Raw genomic sequence first — 18767 nt, 5'->3', positions numbered from 1 at the left:
TGAGAAGAGAACCCTGACTCTCATAACTTTGGCCAACAATTTGCTGACTTTTTGTTGAGGACAAAATGGTAAATGATCTGCACTTATAATGTGCTTTTTTAAGTTTAATGGTTCCAAAGAGATTTACACTGTGTCTCATTCACCCATTCACACACGTACTCACACCAATGGTACCAGAGCTGCTGTGCAAGGTGCTAACTTGCCATCGGGAGCAACTTTGGGTTCAGTGTCTTGCCCATGGACACTTCAGTATGTGGAGTCATGTGGGCCGGGAATCGAACCGCCAACCCTATGATTAATGGACATCCCGCTCTACCACCTGATCCACCCAAAAGCATGATGTGCTACATTTAAACTTTGTTAGAAGAGGGTGATGGTCACATAATGTAACATGGCAAGTTAATTAGCTATTTAAATGCATTAATAGACTAAGGGAAATGATTATGTTAGCTATGCCAATCCAAAAACATAAAGTGAAAGCTTGAACAGCTTTCACTTGCCCAGTGAACCAATTTATTATTTGACCACCGCTGAACTGGGTTAAATCGGGAATTCAGCCACATGAACGCTGAATCACATTCACTCATGTATAACATGCTCTGTTTCAGTGTTATCTTAAACACGTAACTCTAATTGGGTGAGTGTAACAGACATTAATGCAGGCCTGGGAAATTCATGCTCTCCCTTATGTTCGATGCTCTGTTACTAATGATTCTGCACAAATTCCCTCAGTCTGTGGTTTTTGTATGCTTGTGTGTACTCGGGCAGGTCTGTTTCCTCTGCTGTCTGTCTCTCTCTCTCTCTCTCTCTCTCTCTCTCTCACGCACGCATTTCCCACCCTCTTCCAGAACACATCATTTTCACTTCAGTGCTTTGATGTGCTCAGGCCTTTATCCGTCTGTAGTAACATATGACCTTTTCTTGTATTGCGGTAAATGGAGATTTTCTCTGTTAATCCACAAATCCAGCCATATTATCAGAGCTTAAAATGCTTCTCCTTCTGCATTTGAAGTGCCCTTGAAATCAAAACTGGGGTTGTAGAGCTTTTTGAGCCTTTCCCTTAGTGTTATGGACACCAATATGATATCTGGTCAAGAATACTTTTGGAAATATTCTTCTTTTTTTTTTAGTTCATTACTTCTGAGAAAACAATAAAAATTGGTCAATGATTCATACCTAAACCTATGTGATTGTCCAGTTAAATGCTCTGAATAACAATGTATGTCCCGGTCCTTGCTCTGCAATAGTAGCTCAATAGCAGTAAACATGGTTTGTCTGTGTGTTTTTAGCAGTATGTCTGTACAACCAGGGTTTCTCCATTGAAAGATTGTGTAAATAGTTCTTGTTAATCTGGTTGCCATTCCCCATGTTTAGCTAGGTTATTAACCTACTGTCAAGATTTAGCAGTGGTGTGGCATATCTTAAATGCTGTTGGTTATGTAAGAAAGTCAAGCACTTTAATTAGCAGTGTTACAAGGGAAATAAACTTTTTTATACTTAAACTTGATACTGAATCATTTAAGGTAAATGTATGGTAAATCTTCAACCTTTTGTTTCTTGTGGTTGACTGTAAAATCTCATTCCTCTCTAGCTGCATGTGGGGGCCTTTGGTTTAAAGATGACTTTTAACCAGCCAGTCAATCCTTTTAAAGTGACACCTGGCATTTCGTGTTTCACTAAGGTCCTATAGCATGGTTACTGAAGCAGCATGACCTGCCACCTCCTGCTCATACATCCTGCTTTTTTTGACCTCTTGCTTTGTTGAGGGCCTGTAGTGGAGGCAGTATCCTTGGCAAGAGCCACTCTCCAGGGTATGAAAATACTGTTATCACTTCCTAAACTCTCACCTGAAAAATTTTCAGCATGCGCACACCAACAGTTTGGACACACTGTAGCCTGATTTAAACGTTGGTTAAGCCGAACAAGGCCACGGTTACTCTTAATTTCAAACGGCTCTGTTCTTTCCTGGCTTTGAACAATTAACAATAAAAGGACTGATGGGAGAGGTATAAAAAAAGAACAATTGAGCATTGTGCAGGACTGGCAGCGGAACCAGGCAGGATTGGCCTTGAGTGAAGTTCCCAGTCAGCATTGGGTCTGTGCTTCTTGACACTTCAGTTCCATCCCCTTAATCATGTTGAAAAAGAAGTATGGAGAGCGCAGCGAGCCTTTGATGAAAACGGTAAGAGGAGCGGCTTGCTGGGTGGGGTTCAGATCTCAGGGTGGAGGCGGACCTGTGGGGAAAAAGGCGGGTAGACAAAAGCTTATGTGTGTGTTCAGTAAAGTCTCTCAAAGCACCGCTGACCTCTTTAAACCCTATAGCGTCAGCACTGTTAATGGCTGACTGCCAAACAGAGCTGGTGAGATTTTTAACGCTAGTGGAGAACACACTGCAGCATTCATTGTGGTGATGGTTGTTGGATTTGGTGTATAATTGTAGGTTGCAGCTTGGAAAATGAGAGCGTCTCTGATCTGCTCTTTGTGTTAACACAACTGATCTGCTGTTTGCTGTTTGTGTTAAGAAAAGCACGAATGTGTACGTTTGATTCTAGCTATGGGGAACTTCCACAGGTCTTAACTAAATGCTTTGTGATTTCGCTTATGCAGTATACACGTGTGTGTGTGTGTGGGAAAGTCTTAGGCATACTGGCGTCATATGTTTAGTGTGTGTCACCTAATATCGTTCTATCACTTTCTTCATGACCTTGATCAGGATAAAGCACTGATTGAAGATGAATGAAAAACTAACATGTCTAAGCTTGTTCCTGTGAAGCCATTCAGTACTCCGTGTTAACGTTCATGCGGTAAAGTTATAGTTACCACTTTGTGAAACATTAACAGTGAAACGTCAGTGATGCACGTGTTTCTCAGTGGCCTTTTTCTCCACGTGAGTCATGGTTCTTTCTGTTTAATCTGGGCTATTGTGTTACACATCTCACATAGTGAGTCAAAACCCTTTTTTTTCCACAAAGCATACCAAAAGTCAAGGTTTTCTGCATACATGCGTGTGAGACAGAGACTGTGTGTGTTGAGTCATAGCTGGATGCTCAATGTGTCACACTGTGTGGGCTTCAACATGACTGAGACTGTTTTGCCAGCTAAACCAAGGCTATCCCTGTTTTCCTTAAAATGCTAGGTTTATAAATGTATTTTTTAGCAAAATGGGGCAAGAGTTTGACAATGTCGTTGTCGTTGTCGTTGTTGTTGTTATTATTATTATTATTATTATTATTATTATTATTATTCATACAATATTGTACTTTTCCAGTCTGCTGAGCATTTATGGGACAGGATGGTGGATTTTCAGTTAGTTAGACCGAGACGTTCAGCACTGTTGCATTGCTAATGGAGTGGATGGTCCACGAAGGCTTAATAATTTCCTGAACTCTATACTTTGAGCAGTAGTTTGCAGCCTCTGAATATGTAGCACAAACCATTGCTTCATCCAAAGGCAGTGTATTTTTGACGAGCGTGGACTTACACTAAACGTCAGGTTGTTTATTGGGTTAGAAGGCATTTTCCTCAGTGCACTGAGTTAATTGTTGATCAGGAGGTTATTCCATTCAGCCAGATGTGTGGAAAATCGACCCCGAGTACCAACATCTATCAGTGTGTACATGGTCATTCATTAATTGTCATTGATGATTACGTTGGATAATGATTAATGATGCACTGGCTTTGATACGATGTACTGTTTGCACAGCCTTCTTATGTAAGACTGCCATTTTTAATATCACTTGATGGAGCAGAGGGATTTGAGTGCTGCTGTTCATTCGGATAATGTCGTAAACAGAGGCATTATCTGTATGCTGTACTGTAATCCTCACAACACAGACACCGTTCTCTTCCTGGCAGCTGCCATTCCATGAATAGTAACATCAGTTTACCCGCACATCCAACGGTTTGTGTGTGTCCTCCTCCCCCCTGACGAGGCACATTTTCTACAATGTTTTCAGAGAATTTAGGCTTTCAGGTGAAGAGTGTTTCCGAAATTCTTTAAAAGTAAATCTGATCATAGAGGTGGACCAGCATTGAGATATTGGGCTTTCAGGTATGACTGAGGTTGTAATTGATTCAGTAGTCCAGAGCAATGCTGAGGAGCAGTTTTTATTTGTAAGAAAGTTAAAGGTGGGGTCAGTGATTTTTAATACAGACCACCTTTTGAGGGATTTGCATCCTGACAGACGTCAATAATCTGTGTTATGGCCTGAGCAACGTGAACAGCCGATGTTCAACCAAATCAGCGCAAATACTTGACTGTCAAATCAGAAAGCTTTGTCTTTCAACTGTATTCAGGTGTGTTGGTTTAATTTTGGTATATGTATTATATACACCATGGTATATAAACGGTTGATTTGTGCTGTGATGTGTGATATTTTTAGACTAGGCTTCAAATCATAACAACTTTAGGGCTCGGGACATGTCCTGGGTTTAGTTTGTTTGTAAACACCGCTGTTAGTCTCATCCATATTCTTTCTCCTCTTCTCCACTGTGCAGCAGATCCAGTTTGCAGACCAGAAGCAGGAGTTCAACAAACGGCCCACCAAGATCGGACGCCGCTCTCTGTCTCGCTCCATCTCTCAGTCTTCTACAGATAGCTACAGCTCAGGTACAAAATCATACACGGACACATTCACTTAGTCATTTTTAGAGCTGATTTTTATGATGAATGATAATTATGGGTATGGTCATTTTTTATAGTTAATGATGACTATAAGTATGGTGGTCAGGTGTGTCTCAGAAGATCTGGATTGTATGTTGGTCTCAGGGTTTTTCCCTTAGTTTTGTTGGATTTTTGTCCCTTTGTTTTGTTGGATTTTGGCCCTTTGTTTTGTTGGATCTTCTAGGCTGACAGAACAGCCTACAACAGCCTTTTAGAAGAAAAAGAAATCCCCATGTTGAGGGCACACCATCGACATTATGCCTCATTACGGTCCATTAGTAGTGTGAGTGGATTTTTGGCTCATGCACTGTTTCTTGTGCCACCAGCTGCCTCCTACACCGATAGCTCGGATGATGAGACCTCTCCTCGAGACAAGCAGCAGAAGAACTCCAAGGGCAATGGAGATTTCTGCATCAAGAACATCAAGCAGGCTGAGTTTGGTCGCAGAGAGATAGAAATTGCTGAGCAAGGTAGGTGGGATAAACCGCTTTTGTCTGTATTATATATGAGCTGGTGGTTCCTGATCTCAAAATGTTATACTTTTCAGAATTTGGTGGATGTACGTGTATGCTGTTGGGTTAGGGTGCATGTATATGTGGGTGGAGTGGAACCTGCTGTGATGTTCCTGGGCTGCTGAGTCGCCCATATGTTCAGAGTGCACTGACATACCACATGGTGCTTCCCACTTCACCCCCTAACAACCAGCCCCTAACAACACTGCGCACACACACACACAGTTTTCTACTCACTCATACACCACTCTTCTTTCTGGAGCAACTTTTCCTTTCCTGTTTTTTTTATTTTATTTTATTTATTTTATATATATATATATATATATATATATATATATATATATATATATATCTCGGTTAAAAAGCACAGCCAAGTAGTAGCTATGCGTCCTCTTTAAAAATTGTGGAATTCCTAATTATAGATTAGTTGTTGTGTTGGCATGTATTATCATTACTCTCAAATCTATACTGGGTGTGTTGCTCTACAGAGATGCCTGCTCTCATGGCTCTGAGGAAAAGAGCTCAGGGAGAAAAGCCCCTGGCTGGAGCTAAAGTGGTGGGCTGCACTCACATCACTGCCCAGACTGCTGTAAGTAGTCTGTACTTGTAACCACAAGCTTTTATGTAATCATATATATATATATAACCAGCACAAGTATTTGAAGTCTTTGTCCACATGTTTTGTGTGTTTGCATGTGTAAATAGGTACTGATGGAGACGCTGTCTGCATTGGGTGCTCAGTGCAGGTGGGCTGCTTGTAACATCTATTCCACCCAGAATGAGGTGGCAGCTGCACTTGCAGAGGGAGGTAAGAGTGCTTCTTTCTTAGTTTCTTCCTTTTTCCTCTCTGCGTATTGTTTTGACATTTTCTCACTGTTGTTGTTGTTGTTGTTGTTGTTGTTCCTTTGGCAGGCTTCTCTGTGTTTGCTTGGAAGGGTGAGTCTGAGGATGACTTCTGGTGGTGCATTGATCGCTGTGTGAACGTGGAGGGTTGGCAACCCAACATGGTGAGAGGGGAACCTAAAGTTTGTCTGCGTTGCCTGTATATCTGGCTTTATAGATTCATCCTCTGATTATAAAAGCCTTCAAACTGATCTTCATTTGTCAAATCTGCTTCAGATTCTGGATGATGGTGGAGACCTGACACACTGGATCTATAAGAAATACCCCAACATGTTCAAGAAGATCAAAGGCATTGTGGAGGAAAGTGTGACCGGAGTTCACAGGTGAGCAGTTAGCCTTGTGGTACCTTTTAAAACTTCAACCAGTATGTGTTCGGTACATACCAATGATATATTCGAGTCTTTCACTTGGACTCCATTATGTTGTATTGAATTGATGATTTTCATGATTTATAGCTTGATTTCTTTATTGAAGACTTGAGACTTGAACGTTTTTGCTAATGTTTGTGTAAACTTGGGGTCAATTGGCTACATAAATATTAATTTGATCAACATCCTCATAAAAGCCAATTTAGCTCAGATGCAAACTGAACCATGGCCCAGGAACTTGACTTGGATTTCAGAGCTGCTGACTTGAGAGTATGTGACTTAACAGTGACACTGATGTTAGCCTTGAGATATAGATATATATATTTTAATTATTATACATTTTTTTTTTTTTTACTGAAAATTTAGTTTTTATCTTGTCTTTAGGTCTTGCTTTATATCCATGTGAAAAGGGTCATCCTGGAACACCTACATCTCTCTTCAGAGTATAATTGGAATTTAGTGCATTAGCGTCAGCTATCCATGGCTGGCAACCTGTGTCTGCCATCTAGTGGCTGGAAATAGGAATAGCTCCATTGTTGTACAGTACGTAATGTAGTTATTGTTGAAGTTGTACTGTAGATGAGTGAGGTTTTTGAAATAGGAGATTGGAGTCCTAAGATTTCTTGATGTAGCTTAGTACTGTTTTAAGCATAGTTGTTCTCACTTTTCACGTTTCTGCTCTCTTCTTTTTATCTAACGAGTATTGCATAAGATCTTTACTCTAGACATTTTACAGCTAGCTTATTATGCCACTGAGACTGCATGTTTTTTGTGTATTTCCTCTGCAGCTGATTTTTGTATTTAGTTGTCGTTCTTGTGTTTTCATGCAGCCCTTGAATTTTTGGTCCTTGAAGTGGCAGTGGGTTTGGGGTTGAGGGTAACGTATTTAAACGGAACCTTCCACTGGTTTCTAAAAGTGCATATGCCATTTATTCTCCATTTTATCCTTCAGTAAAGCTTCTGACGAACTGACAGTTGCCTAAGGAATGGTTTGTCTGAACTGTTCAAAATGATTTTTTATACTGTACAATGTGTACAAACATGCGTTAAAATTGTAACTATTTTAAAAATGAATTCTAAAATAATCTCTATTAAACCATTCAGTAGATTGCTCAGATGTTTGGTTCAAATCATTAATTGATGGTAAGTTTCCAGGTGTGGAAAAAGAAGCTTGTGGAAATGTGACAAGTTAAAAAAAAAATTACAAAGAAAATGGCACACAACTGTATAAACCTATAATTCTGACAGCACGTCTGTGCTCTTTTAGCTATCACTGAATGTAACATAATTACTGTTTTGCTTAACTAAACCGTGTGTTTGCACACTGTCGCGTTCAAACAGTATTTTCACTCTAGTCATTGTTCGGTTCACCTAGAGCCATGCTGTAGTTGGTATGTGTAAATCAATTTTTCTGGGTATTTTTTTTTTAATGTCTAGGCTGTACCAGCTGTCAAAGGCTGGCAAACTGTGTGTGCCTGCCATGAACGTCAATGACTCAGTCACCAAACAGAAATTTGACAACCTCTACTGCTGCCGCGAGTCCATTCTGGACGGGTAAGTCAAGCGGTGTTTCTGGCTGGAAGATATTTAATTAAACTTTTAATTCGTTATGTTCTCTCACAGGGGGCACACGGTGGCTTAGTGGTTAGCACGTTCGCCTCACACCTCCAGGGTTGGGGGTTCGATTCCCACCGTGGCTCTGTGTGTGCATGTTCTCCCCGTGCTGCGGGGGTTTCCTCCCCCAGTCCATGACATGCATGGTAGGCTGATTGGTGTGTCGAAAGTGTCCGTAGTGTGTGAATGTGTGTGTGTGAGAATGGGTGTGTGAATTTTACTTGTGCCCTGCGATGGATTGGCACCCTGTCCAGGGTGTACCCCGCCCGATGCTTCCTGGGATATGCTTCAGGTTCCCCCATGACCCTGAAGAATGATAAGCTGTATAGAAGATGGCTGGATGGATGGATGTTCTCTTACAGTTGCAATAAAAAAGATTCAACCTCCAATGAAAAAAAAACATTTTTGTCAAAATTTACAGATGAACAATGAACAAATAAAAAAAAAAAAGCAATTGAAATAGTTCAACACCTTGAATGCTTCAAGTGCTTTCCCCAAATTCAACTGAAAATGCAACTTATAATGACTTCTCCAGTCTTGAAATTATTCAACCTAAATAGAATCCCTCACAACAGCACAAATTTGCCAAACAGGTGTTGTCTCAAGCACACCTGATGCAACAAATCAAGGGCTTCATTAATTGTACTCGGTATGCATGAGCTGGAACACATGAAATAACTGAATTGGCTAGGAGCAGAAAATGCATCAAATACCTGGACAGGGCAGAAAAAGGAAGCTATCAACGGCTGCAACCAGATTTCTGAGATGACCAGTTGTGAAAAACCCTTGAGTGACTGCAAAAGACCTGCAGCAAGACTTAAGGTTTCAGTGAGCACAGTAATGCCAGAATGTAACATGCCAGAACTGCAAGTCGTACAGCACTACAGACCCAAAAGCACAAGAAAAGTCGGCTCAAAATCATATAAAGAAGCCACAGAAGTTTTGGGATTCTGTTCTGAGGAGTGATGAAACAAAACTGGAACTTTTCAGTATGATGAACGATTTTCTCGAGGAAGGAGCATGAAGAAAGAACACTCTGTCCATAGTCAAGCATGGTGGTGGCTCGGTGATGCTCTGGGGCTGCTTTGCATCCTCTGGCACTGGAAACCTGCAGCGTTTGGAAGGCAAGATGGATACATTGAAGTATCAGGAAATCCTAGGAGAAAATCTCATGCCGTCTGTGATGAAGCTGAAGCTTGGGCAACAGGACAAGGATCCCAAGCATACCTCAAATTCCACCAAGGCTTGGTTGCAGAAGTCCTGGAAGATTCTACAGGGCCGTCACAGTCACCTGACTTGAACCCCTAGAAAATCTCTGGTGGGATTTGAAGAAGGCGGTTGCAGCACACAAAACCAAGAATATTACTGAACTGGAGGACATTGCGCATGAGCAATGGGATAAGACTCCTCAGGAACGCTGCCAGAAGCTGGTGTCTGGCTCTGCATCTTGTATGCAGCAAGTCAGAGCAGCAAAAGGGTGCTGTAGTAAGTACTAAAGGTGTTTGCCATGGAGGGGTTGAAAAAATTTTGAGACTGGAGAAGTCATTCTAAGTTGGATTTTCAGTTGAATTTGGGGAAACCACTTGAAGTATTCGTTGTGTTCAACTATTACAGTTGCTTTTGTTTGATTTATTCATTGCAAACAGTTGTAAGTGTAAATTTTGACAGTAAACCTGATTTGCAATGGGGTTTGAATCTTTTCCATTGCAACTGTAGTAGTATTACAAGATACATTTGTAGATCATTCTATAATAATTTCCATAACTGATGTATGTATTTTTTTGTGTTTCTTTAGTCTGAAGAGGACCACAGATGTGATGTTCGGAGGGAAACAGGTGGTGGTGTGTGGTTACGGAGAGGTGAGAACCTGTCGTTAGCACACCAGTGCATTATACGTGTTGCATGACTCTTTCCTTGTCAACCAGTAATTAAAAAAAAAAAAGTAGTGAATCTTAAACCAGAAGAAAAGAAAATCTGAAGCCACAGACTGTACTTTTAAAGACAGGAACTGGTAATCGGATATAAAGGTTGCAGGACAAAGAAATGGCATGCTGATAAACATGGGACATACTGAGTGATGTATTTATCGCATCTGGTGTAAACTGGGATTTACTTATTCGTTCATTTATTCACTTGTCTTTACTAATTGCTTTATGCTTTTTAGGGTCACTGTGGTTGTAATTATTTGTTTATATTTTTGGAAATACTAAGTGCATTCAAAAATATTGTGGATATTACTAATAAAAATAACTGTGGGAGCAGGCAGGATAATGATGGTTCAGAGTTCCTTCGGGAGCGGTCAGGAGTTGTGTGGCACACATTTATATTTAACCATAAAAGTAATATGAAAATGGTAACATCCATGGAAAAAAAGACTTTACACAGCTTAGTCCTATACAGTATGCAGTTGACTGTAGAAATGGTGTCGTCTAGTCTGAAATGTCTTCAGATTTAAGTATATTTAGCCTGCTTTTATTAAATGACTGCCGTTCTACTGTTTTTTTGTTTTGTTTTGTTTTTTTGTTTTTTTTAAAAAACCAACCCTACTAGTCGACATCCCCACGAATATATTATTTGCCTAGTTGACTAGGCATCTCTTAGTTGTCTCTACCGCACACATTCACAGATGATGCTTCTTTTTTTTAATCAATAATTATTATTATTATTATTATTATTATTATTATTATTATTATTATGGTGCTGCTGTTGTTGTTGTTACAAACCCCAGTATGGCCACTAGGTGGTGCCATGCATTAACAAAAACTTGTATTAAATGTCTGTGTTTGTGATACAAGCCTGTTTTTTTTTCCCCCCTCCTCATGAATCGAACATGTGTGTGTAGGTTGGAAAGGGCTGCTGTGCTGCTTTGAAGGCAATGGGCTCTATTGTGTATGTCACAGAAATTGACCCTATTTGTGCTTTGCAGGCCTGGTAAGCTTCAGTTTCTGAAATGTAGTTGATATGATGCATGGTGTGTTACACATGCTTCCTCAGTACTGGAGGAAGAAGACTGCATATTTATATCCCCTCCACACACACACACCCACACACACATATATATATATACACTTGCAGATGTTTGCTTTCTTAGTTGTCAAGAAAGGCCAGTATTAATTCTTTATTATGGAACAGATGTAAATTAGGTAGATGTCACTGTTAGCCATTCAATTTCAATAAATCTTGTGATCCCTCAGTTTGGTTCTGTTTATCATCGTGTCTTGATCTTTCAGCATGGATGGCTTCAGACTGGTCAAACTGAATGAGGTCATCAGACAAGTGGACATTGTCATCACCTGCACAGGTTTGTTTTCCCAACACTTCTGTATGTATATACACTCACCGTCCACTTTAATAGGAGCACCTGCTCATGTATGCAGTTCTCCAGTCAGCCCGTCATCTGGCAGCAGCAGATACAGGTCAAGAGCTTCAGTTAGTGTTCACATCAAACATCAGAATGGGGGAAAAAGTGTGATCTCTGACTTTAACCATGGCATAGTTGTTACCAGATGGGCTGATATGAATATTTCTGATACTGCTGATCTCCTGGGATTTTCACGCACAAGTGTCTCTAGAGTTTACACAGAATGGTGGGAAAAACAAAAAAAATGAGTGAGTCACAGATATGTGGGAGGAAACGCCTTGTTGATGAGAGAGGTCAGAGGGAAATGGCTGGATTGATTCGAGCTGCCAGGAAGGATATAATAACTCTAATAATAACTCTGTACAACCGTGGTGAGCAGAAACGCATCCCAGCTTGCACAGAACATCGAACCTCGAGATGGATGAGCTATAACAGCAGAAGACCATGTCGGTTCCACTCCTGTCAGCCAAGATCTGAGGCTAACATCAACACAGACTCGCCCAAACTGGACAGCTAAAGATGAGAAAAAACATCAGCTGGTCTTTTTTCAGTTTTCAGCTTCAATTGCTTGGTTTTTAAGTCAGTTTAACTGTTTCATCAACCAAGCAGCACTGATAACACATTTTTAACTGATGAAAATATTTATTTCTTGTCACTTGCTCAGCAGCATTTTTCCCTTTCAATGTAATCGATCTGTTTCTTACAGACAGTTGGGTTATTTTTAGAATTTTTTTTTGTAATAAATTGCATGATGTTTTGTAGCTTAGTTAAATACATTCTTAAAGTCTGTACCACAACACTGATTGCGTTTGTATTTTTTAATTTTTTTCTTCTTTTTTTTTTTGTCGTCTGGTCTTCATCAGATGAGGCGACATCGTCTGAACTGACAAACAAAATGTGTGTTTTTACCTGTTTACCAACCACCCATTGTTGGATGGACAGCATGCAAACATCTTACAACCTCCTACTGTTCAAAAACCTGGAATGGTCATAGTTTTTTGTTCGTGTGTTGGATTATGTTAGTCCCAGGGTCACACACATTCTCTGTTAACATTGTACATGCTTGTATAGCTGCCTAGTGAGTTCAACAGAAATGTTTCAGCAAATTACTTGTGCAACTTATAAAGTGACAGTACTACGCAGCCTTGTTAGTTGTCGTCTCAGATCGATAATTCTGGTTGAACGTACCGAGCAGAATTAAATAATGACTAAAAGATTGTTCTGTTTCTCTTAGGGAACAAGAACGTGGTGGTGAGAGAAAACCTGGACCGTATGAAGAACGGCTGCATTGTCTGCAACATGGGCCACTCCAACACTGAGATCGATGTGGTGAGCAAACCGTAACGACCCTTGATCACTGTGTGACTGTGCTAAAGAACTGTTAGCAGCTTAGTAGCTTTCTGTATTGGTGTAAAAAAAAAAAAAAAAAAAAGCTTCCGTGTTAATATGCTGTACATCTAATTGCATCTGTTCATTCATTCATTTGCTGATTGTTATTGTGCGTTTCAGGCAAGTTTGAGGACCCCTGAGTTGACCTGGGAGCGTGTGAGATCACAGGTGGACCATGTGATCTGGCCTGATGGCAAGAGAATAGTGTTACTGGCAGAGGTGAGGTTATAACCGAGACCACCTATAATCCCCCTTTCAGCCCCTAGAGAAAAACCACACAAGATGTTGACCTTTTCATGTAGTGGTAAGTGGTACATCAGTGTGAATGAGACACTTGTAAGGATTTTGTAACCAGTAGAGATTTTCAAGTATCGTGCCATCACAGTTGAACCATAAAAATGACATAATTTTGCTTTAAAATGTTGCTAGTTACTTGTATGACGCCTTGGCGCTGTGGACAGTGTTTTCTCAGACTAGTTTGATAATGCATTCAGTAGTGTACCTGTGAATTTTTTTTTTTATAATTATTTTTTTTTTTTAAGTGTATTTACAAAAATTATCATGCGTATAACACCATTATGTTATACTTGTGCCAGTGCTGATCCATCAAGCATAAAGCAGGCATTATGTTCAGCTCCCACACAGTAAAGGAGAGAGATAAGCTTCTGTGAAATCCTCATATATATATATATATATATATGTGTGTGTGTGTGTGTGTGTATGTATATATGTGTGTATGTATATATACACACACACATATATATATACATACAATCATCATTTTATATACATTATATATAATGTTTATATATATATATATATATATATATATATAGATAGATAGATAGATAGTTAGATATGTGTGTATGTACAGTGTGTATGTACAGCAGAGGAAGAGGGACACTGAACACATACTGAGTCACATAGAGCAATCTTTGTAACAAAGATGTATGCAGATTTTGCCCGCTCTCTCGTCAACACACGATGCGCATGTGCCATGGATCTGTCGTGAACACACGATAAAGAGCTCTGCAGAAGTGAAAATAGTTTGTGAATAAAGACTTATTTTTAGTTCTTTTTTTTGTGCACACAAAGGATTCGTATCACTTCATAAAATTTGGATTAAACCACTGGAGTCACATGGTTTACTTTTATGATGCCTTTATGAACTTTTTGGAGGTTGAAAGTTTTGGTTACATGGATTGTAAACAGAGGGACAGAAATCTCCGAAGTTTCATTAAAATGTCTTCATTTGTGCTCTGAAAGTTGAACGAAATGGGTTTGGAACGACATGAGGAGGACTACTTGATGGCAGAATTTTCATTTTTGGGTGAACTATCTGAGAGAGAGAGCAGGTGTTTATATATTTATCTGAATGCATGTCTGTTCAATTAGGGTCGCCTCCTCAACCTAAGCTGTTCTACTGTACCCACATTCGTCCTGTCCATCACAGCCACAACCCAGGTGAGAGGCACAGAGCAGTGCCACTTACGTTAAAGCCGTAGTTACTGTTTGTGTTTGAGTATTTACTTCTGCTTTCAAGTAGAGATGGTGTTGCCTGCTTATTCAGTGGCAGTGTTTTGTCCTGCATGCGAGCGTGTGAGTGCACTCATGTGAGCATGTATGCCTTATGCATACAAGCACACTGTTGTCATGGTGACCAAGTTCTGTCTCCTCCCACAGGCTCTGGCTCTGATAGAGCTGTACAATGCTCCAGAGGGCCGCTACAAACAGGATGTTTACCTGCTGCCTAAGAAGATGGGTAAGATGCACATTTTTATGTGTGTGTAATATATGTATAATGAAAGCATTTATTGGTGAGTCAGACTCACTGTTCACATATAGCCAGCTGGTATTGTGCCTACGTGTGTAGATTTTGTTCTGCTGTGTTGCATGTAGTCATGAGGGATTTTTATACCAGTTTGTCAGCAGACTGTGCTGTGCTGAATGATTTAAGCACATGTGCAGACTCCTGCTTGGAGCGTAACCATGTGTGTCCCAGTACAGGCTCTGCAGAGAGAGCAGAATTTAGGTCACCCTGTCAGAGACTGCTGCCAGTGCTCACTGCACCATTCAGTACCCTTTCTCGCTCTCTCTCATGCTCCCATCCACCCATCCTTCCCTCCCTCCTTCCCTCAATCCTGTACCTTAGCATCATTACAGTAAAAAGTTGAATAAAAAAGTACTATAGAAAGCTGTGACTGATGGCATAAGAAGGAAGCTGTTTCATTTCCAAGAGGAATATCCGGAAGGTAATTAGTCAAGGCTAGACGTTTACACTCCCTGATTGAAACTCAGGAGCTCTTCTTCCTGTTTTCTATTTATTACTCATCAAAATGCCACCAGACACTGTATAGACTGTCACTGGCACACATTATGCCAAGGTTATTGAAGAACTGATGTGCCTTTTTGGTTCTGCACACGGTGTTACATTGTTGATATGTGTGTCTTTTATAGACGAGTATGTGGCCAGCCTTCACCTGCCCACATTTGATGCCCACCTCACTGAGCTGAGCGATGAGCAGGCCAAGTATCTAGGCCTAAACAAAAATGGTCCCTTCAAGCCAAATTACTACAGGCAAGTATTCCCTACAGAGTCATGGCATCTACTGCTTCCTGTTTTTCTTTTGGTCTTGTTTTTGAATTCTCTGTGCAAAAGAAACATCTACATGTTACCTTGTATAAAATGACAAACCTAATAATTATTATAATAATAATCTCTGTTGCAGGTATTAAAGCACATCACCAATGGAAAATGAAGATTAGAGAATTTAGCCAGACTCATCAATCCAGGGGAAGCTGGGGTTCAGCCTCTCTCTCGGAGAGGGGGGGAGGGGGGGGAGAGGCTCTGTGCTGATTGGCTGTAGCCTTGGGCATGGCTTGCAATGGCTGCAGCAGTTTTTATTTATTTTCTGCTACAAATAGCATAACTCTAATCCTTTTATGAGCTGCTACTGCTAGTGGCCCATCCTAGCATCATCTTTATTGAAATTTCAGACTTTCATCCTCTTTAGATTCTTGTGTTAGTTGTACCTAATCCAATTAGAGATCTTTTGTTTAATCTTGGCTAAGCTGATTTGACAAAGCTGGAAAAAAAAAACATGTACCATTTTTGACCTTTAATGATTATTGTGTTGGACATGCAGTATGTCCTTTTGTCTTTATTTTCTAAGTCGGGGGGGGGGGGGTCCTTCTTTCTATGAAATGGTGGGTTCAGACACGGTTATGGCTGGGTCCAAGGGTCCCAATTATATATTTTCTTTCCTTTGTTCACATAATTGAGAAGTGATTATTTTATTTTTTAAAAATTGATTTTTACTCAAATTTTAGGATTTGTATTTTTTCTTCCAGTTCTTAATCACAATAAGCAAGACTCATTTTAACTGACACCGATAAACGTGGGGGCACAGCCACTCTTTACCCTGCTGTCACTACAACTGGATACGGATTATTTCCATGACCAGACTGTAACCATCTCAGTGTGTCTCCCAAAGAGGCTCATGCTGTTTCGATATTGAAATGAAGCCAGTATTAATGTTTTAAAAATGTTCCCTCTATTAAGCATTTCTCCCACTCTAGTTCTTGATTTTCATATTATGTTATTGCAGATGCTTTTCAGGCTGTATAATCCTTCACAGGGGTGTATATTTAAATATTTATACAGAAAACTTAAGATTTTTCTATCTTCTACTTCCTCTTTCTGTTCCCATGAAATCATCCTGTATTAATATAGAGAGAAGCAAATTAAATGTTCTATTACATTTTAGTGTAATGTTAAATGTACTGAAAAGTTCGATTTATATACTGTGAAGTAAAGATTATTTTGATGAAATACCAAATGTATAGTCAGGCCGGTACCCAGTTTCTTTGCCAGGCTCTCCAGGATTTGTGTAAAGTGGGGGGGATTAGGTGGAACAAAGAGTGACGTCTGTGCACATTTCAGTGTTTTAAGGGGAGTTTGGAACAAACTGCTTCGATATAACTGCTCTCAAAGCTGCCTTGGCTGAATGGCCTATTGAAATTTGACAAAATCTGGCTCTTTATTTCACTACACTTTTAAAATGACCTTTATGACAGGTGACTGTTTCATCTTTGATCAACTCTGTATGTTTCTTATAAAGGGAGTGAATCGTTTCTTCAGACTCCATATTGCTGTGCGTCCTGTGCCATTTTCTTCTTTTACTACTACATAGCAAAATAGAGAGCAACAATACACAAGTCTTAGATTTTAGTGTTATTACATCAGATTCACACATCTCTACAATCCAAATACCTGGTTTTGGATGTTTATTCTGATTATAACAGTGTTAAGCAGGTCTCACCTCGCTTGTTGTCCTAGGTTGTTGCCAAGCTCAGCATTACTATACTGCAAACCCTTCATTAAATCCCTCTGCAGTCACTCTAATGATGTAGTATTTTATGCCCCTAATACACTTGGTGTTAAGTTTATGTACCGAAGCTCCATACTGTATCACCAACTGTCAGTTTCTCCCATCTGTCTGTGTTTAGTCAACGGCACTTGTGCTGACCTTGATGTGGCTTAAATTTTTTAATTTCTTTTTTTTTTTCTGTCTGCGTTTGGGTGTGCATACATTTTTATGTGTGTTTGAGGGGGCTCGTGTGTGTACAGGTTTTTTTGCAAGGCCGGAATTTTGTCGCAGTGTTGCTGTTGACTCAGGATCCGAGCCTGTGTCTAAGGCTGACATGATCAGTGGTCCCACAGCAGCACGTGCAGCGAGTTAACACCAGCATCTCGTGTAGAAACGAGCTTCATAGGAACTCAATCAGATCCACTCCTGTATTTATTGTATTCAGTACAAATAAGAGAATCTTTAATGTTACTTTTGTCAAAACAATGTTTAAATATTTCAAATTGATGGTAGATGAGCAATAATCAATATGTAACCTGAAAGAATAAAATAAAAGTCATAAAAATGTATTGGAGGAAATGTTCAGATATTGCAGCCTGTGTTTTGTTTTGCACTTCTATGTGAAATGCTGGCTGAGCTTGTTTTTCTTGTGGTTTGTGTGTGATTTCTATTGGTCTAATATTTTATTGCATTTTGAAGGTCATACTTGCATTAGGAAGCTTTGTAAACTAGGCCAAGCACACTTTTGTGAACCATGCCTAGTCAGTCAGCAGATTCCTAGCTTCAGAGCCAATAGATAAGCTTTATAATTAGGATGTGTTATCAGCTCATGGAGGGGATATTCCATGAAGTGAGCTTATAAAATCCAGGCTCGTTTGAAATAGCCTTGCCTAAATTAGCTAGATCAGTCCAGACCGAGGCTCAAAATATTTATACATCCCCAACAATCGCTTTCAGAAATGTCAGTTAAAGATCGACCGTTTAATTCCCCGTCAAACAAGTTATTTTATAAACTACGATACGTAATTAAAGAAAGCCATGTAAGCTGCCTTGCAGATACAGTGACATGGATAGATTTATTTGTACTTTGCAAGGTTCAGTAATTTTTTATTTTATTTTATTTTTTTGGTCTAATTCATCTTCTGAGGCTGTTGAAGGAAAAACATTATACACAAGCGCTAACAGAAACCAACATTATACAACATTAAATGTAACGGTAAATGGTTCAAAAGCATGCATCATTCATTAATTAAAGGGAAATTGTGGTTGTTAGACAGTCGTGTTGGTATAAGATGAATAACATACTTTTGAATATTGCTATTCTAGGAAAATCATCCTCAGGGAGGTAAAAGTAACCAGTTCGTGTCGGGCTGTGTCACACCACTCCCTGTCATGTTTTATTCATGAAATAACAGCAGCATTGACCGTAGTGCCAGCTGACATTCAAATCACATTTATTAATGCGCTCATTCTTTGATATTCCTGTGTCCCAATTGGCAGACCCTCCGTGCTAAATAGTATCCCAAATTAGAATTGGTACATCCCAAAAAGTATGTTCAAATGAGTATCCCAAAGGTACCCGGATGG

General features: G+C 39.8%; 1 protein-coding gene across 2 annotated transcripts in view; it reads left to right on the top strand.

The window, feature by feature from the left end:
* ahcyl2b (adenosylhomocysteinase like 2b) overlaps positions 1-17765 on the top strand; it is a 38914-nt gene extending 21149 nt beyond the window's left edge. Inside the window, exons 2-17 of one of the 2 annotated variants that reach the window (XM_017494529.3) lie at positions 4501-4609; positions 4990-5133; positions 5664-5764; positions 5881-5983; positions 6088-6182; positions 6295-6401; positions 7884-8000; positions 9856-9919; positions 10903-10991; positions 11291-11361; positions 12656-12750; positions 12931-13029; positions 14206-14274; positions 14494-14572; positions 15268-15388; positions 15540-17765. In XM_017494529.3, the coding sequence (XP_017350018.1) occupies positions 4501-4609; positions 4990-5133; positions 5664-5764; positions 5881-5983; positions 6088-6182; positions 6295-6401; positions 7884-8000; positions 9856-9919; positions 10903-10991; positions 11291-11361; positions 12656-12750; positions 12931-13029; positions 14206-14274; positions 14494-14572; positions 15268-15388; positions 15540-15546 (1470 nt within the window). In that variant the 3' untranslated portion in view covers positions 15547-17765. Of the gene's footprint in view, positions 1-4497; positions 4610-4989; positions 5134-5663; positions 5765-5880; positions 5984-6087; positions 6183-6294; positions 6402-7883; positions 8001-9855; positions 9920-10902; positions 10992-11290; positions 11362-12655; positions 12751-12930; positions 13030-14205; positions 14275-14493; positions 14573-15267; positions 15389-15539 lie in introns of both variants that reach the window. The other variant, XM_017494528.3, reaches the window with a different exon arrangement.
* Positions 17766-18767: the final 1002 nt, after the last annotated feature.

The sequence above is a fragment of the Ictalurus punctatus genome, chromosome 19, assembly GCF_001660625.3.
Source record: "Ictalurus punctatus breed USDA103 chromosome 19, Coco_2.0, whole genome shotgun sequence".
Classification (NCBI taxonomy): Eukaryota; Metazoa; Chordata; class Actinopteri; order Siluriformes; family Ictaluridae; genus Ictalurus; species Ictalurus punctatus.
The sequence above is the reverse complement of the archived record's forward strand: the minus strand, read 5'-3'. Positions and strand labels throughout refer to the sequence as shown.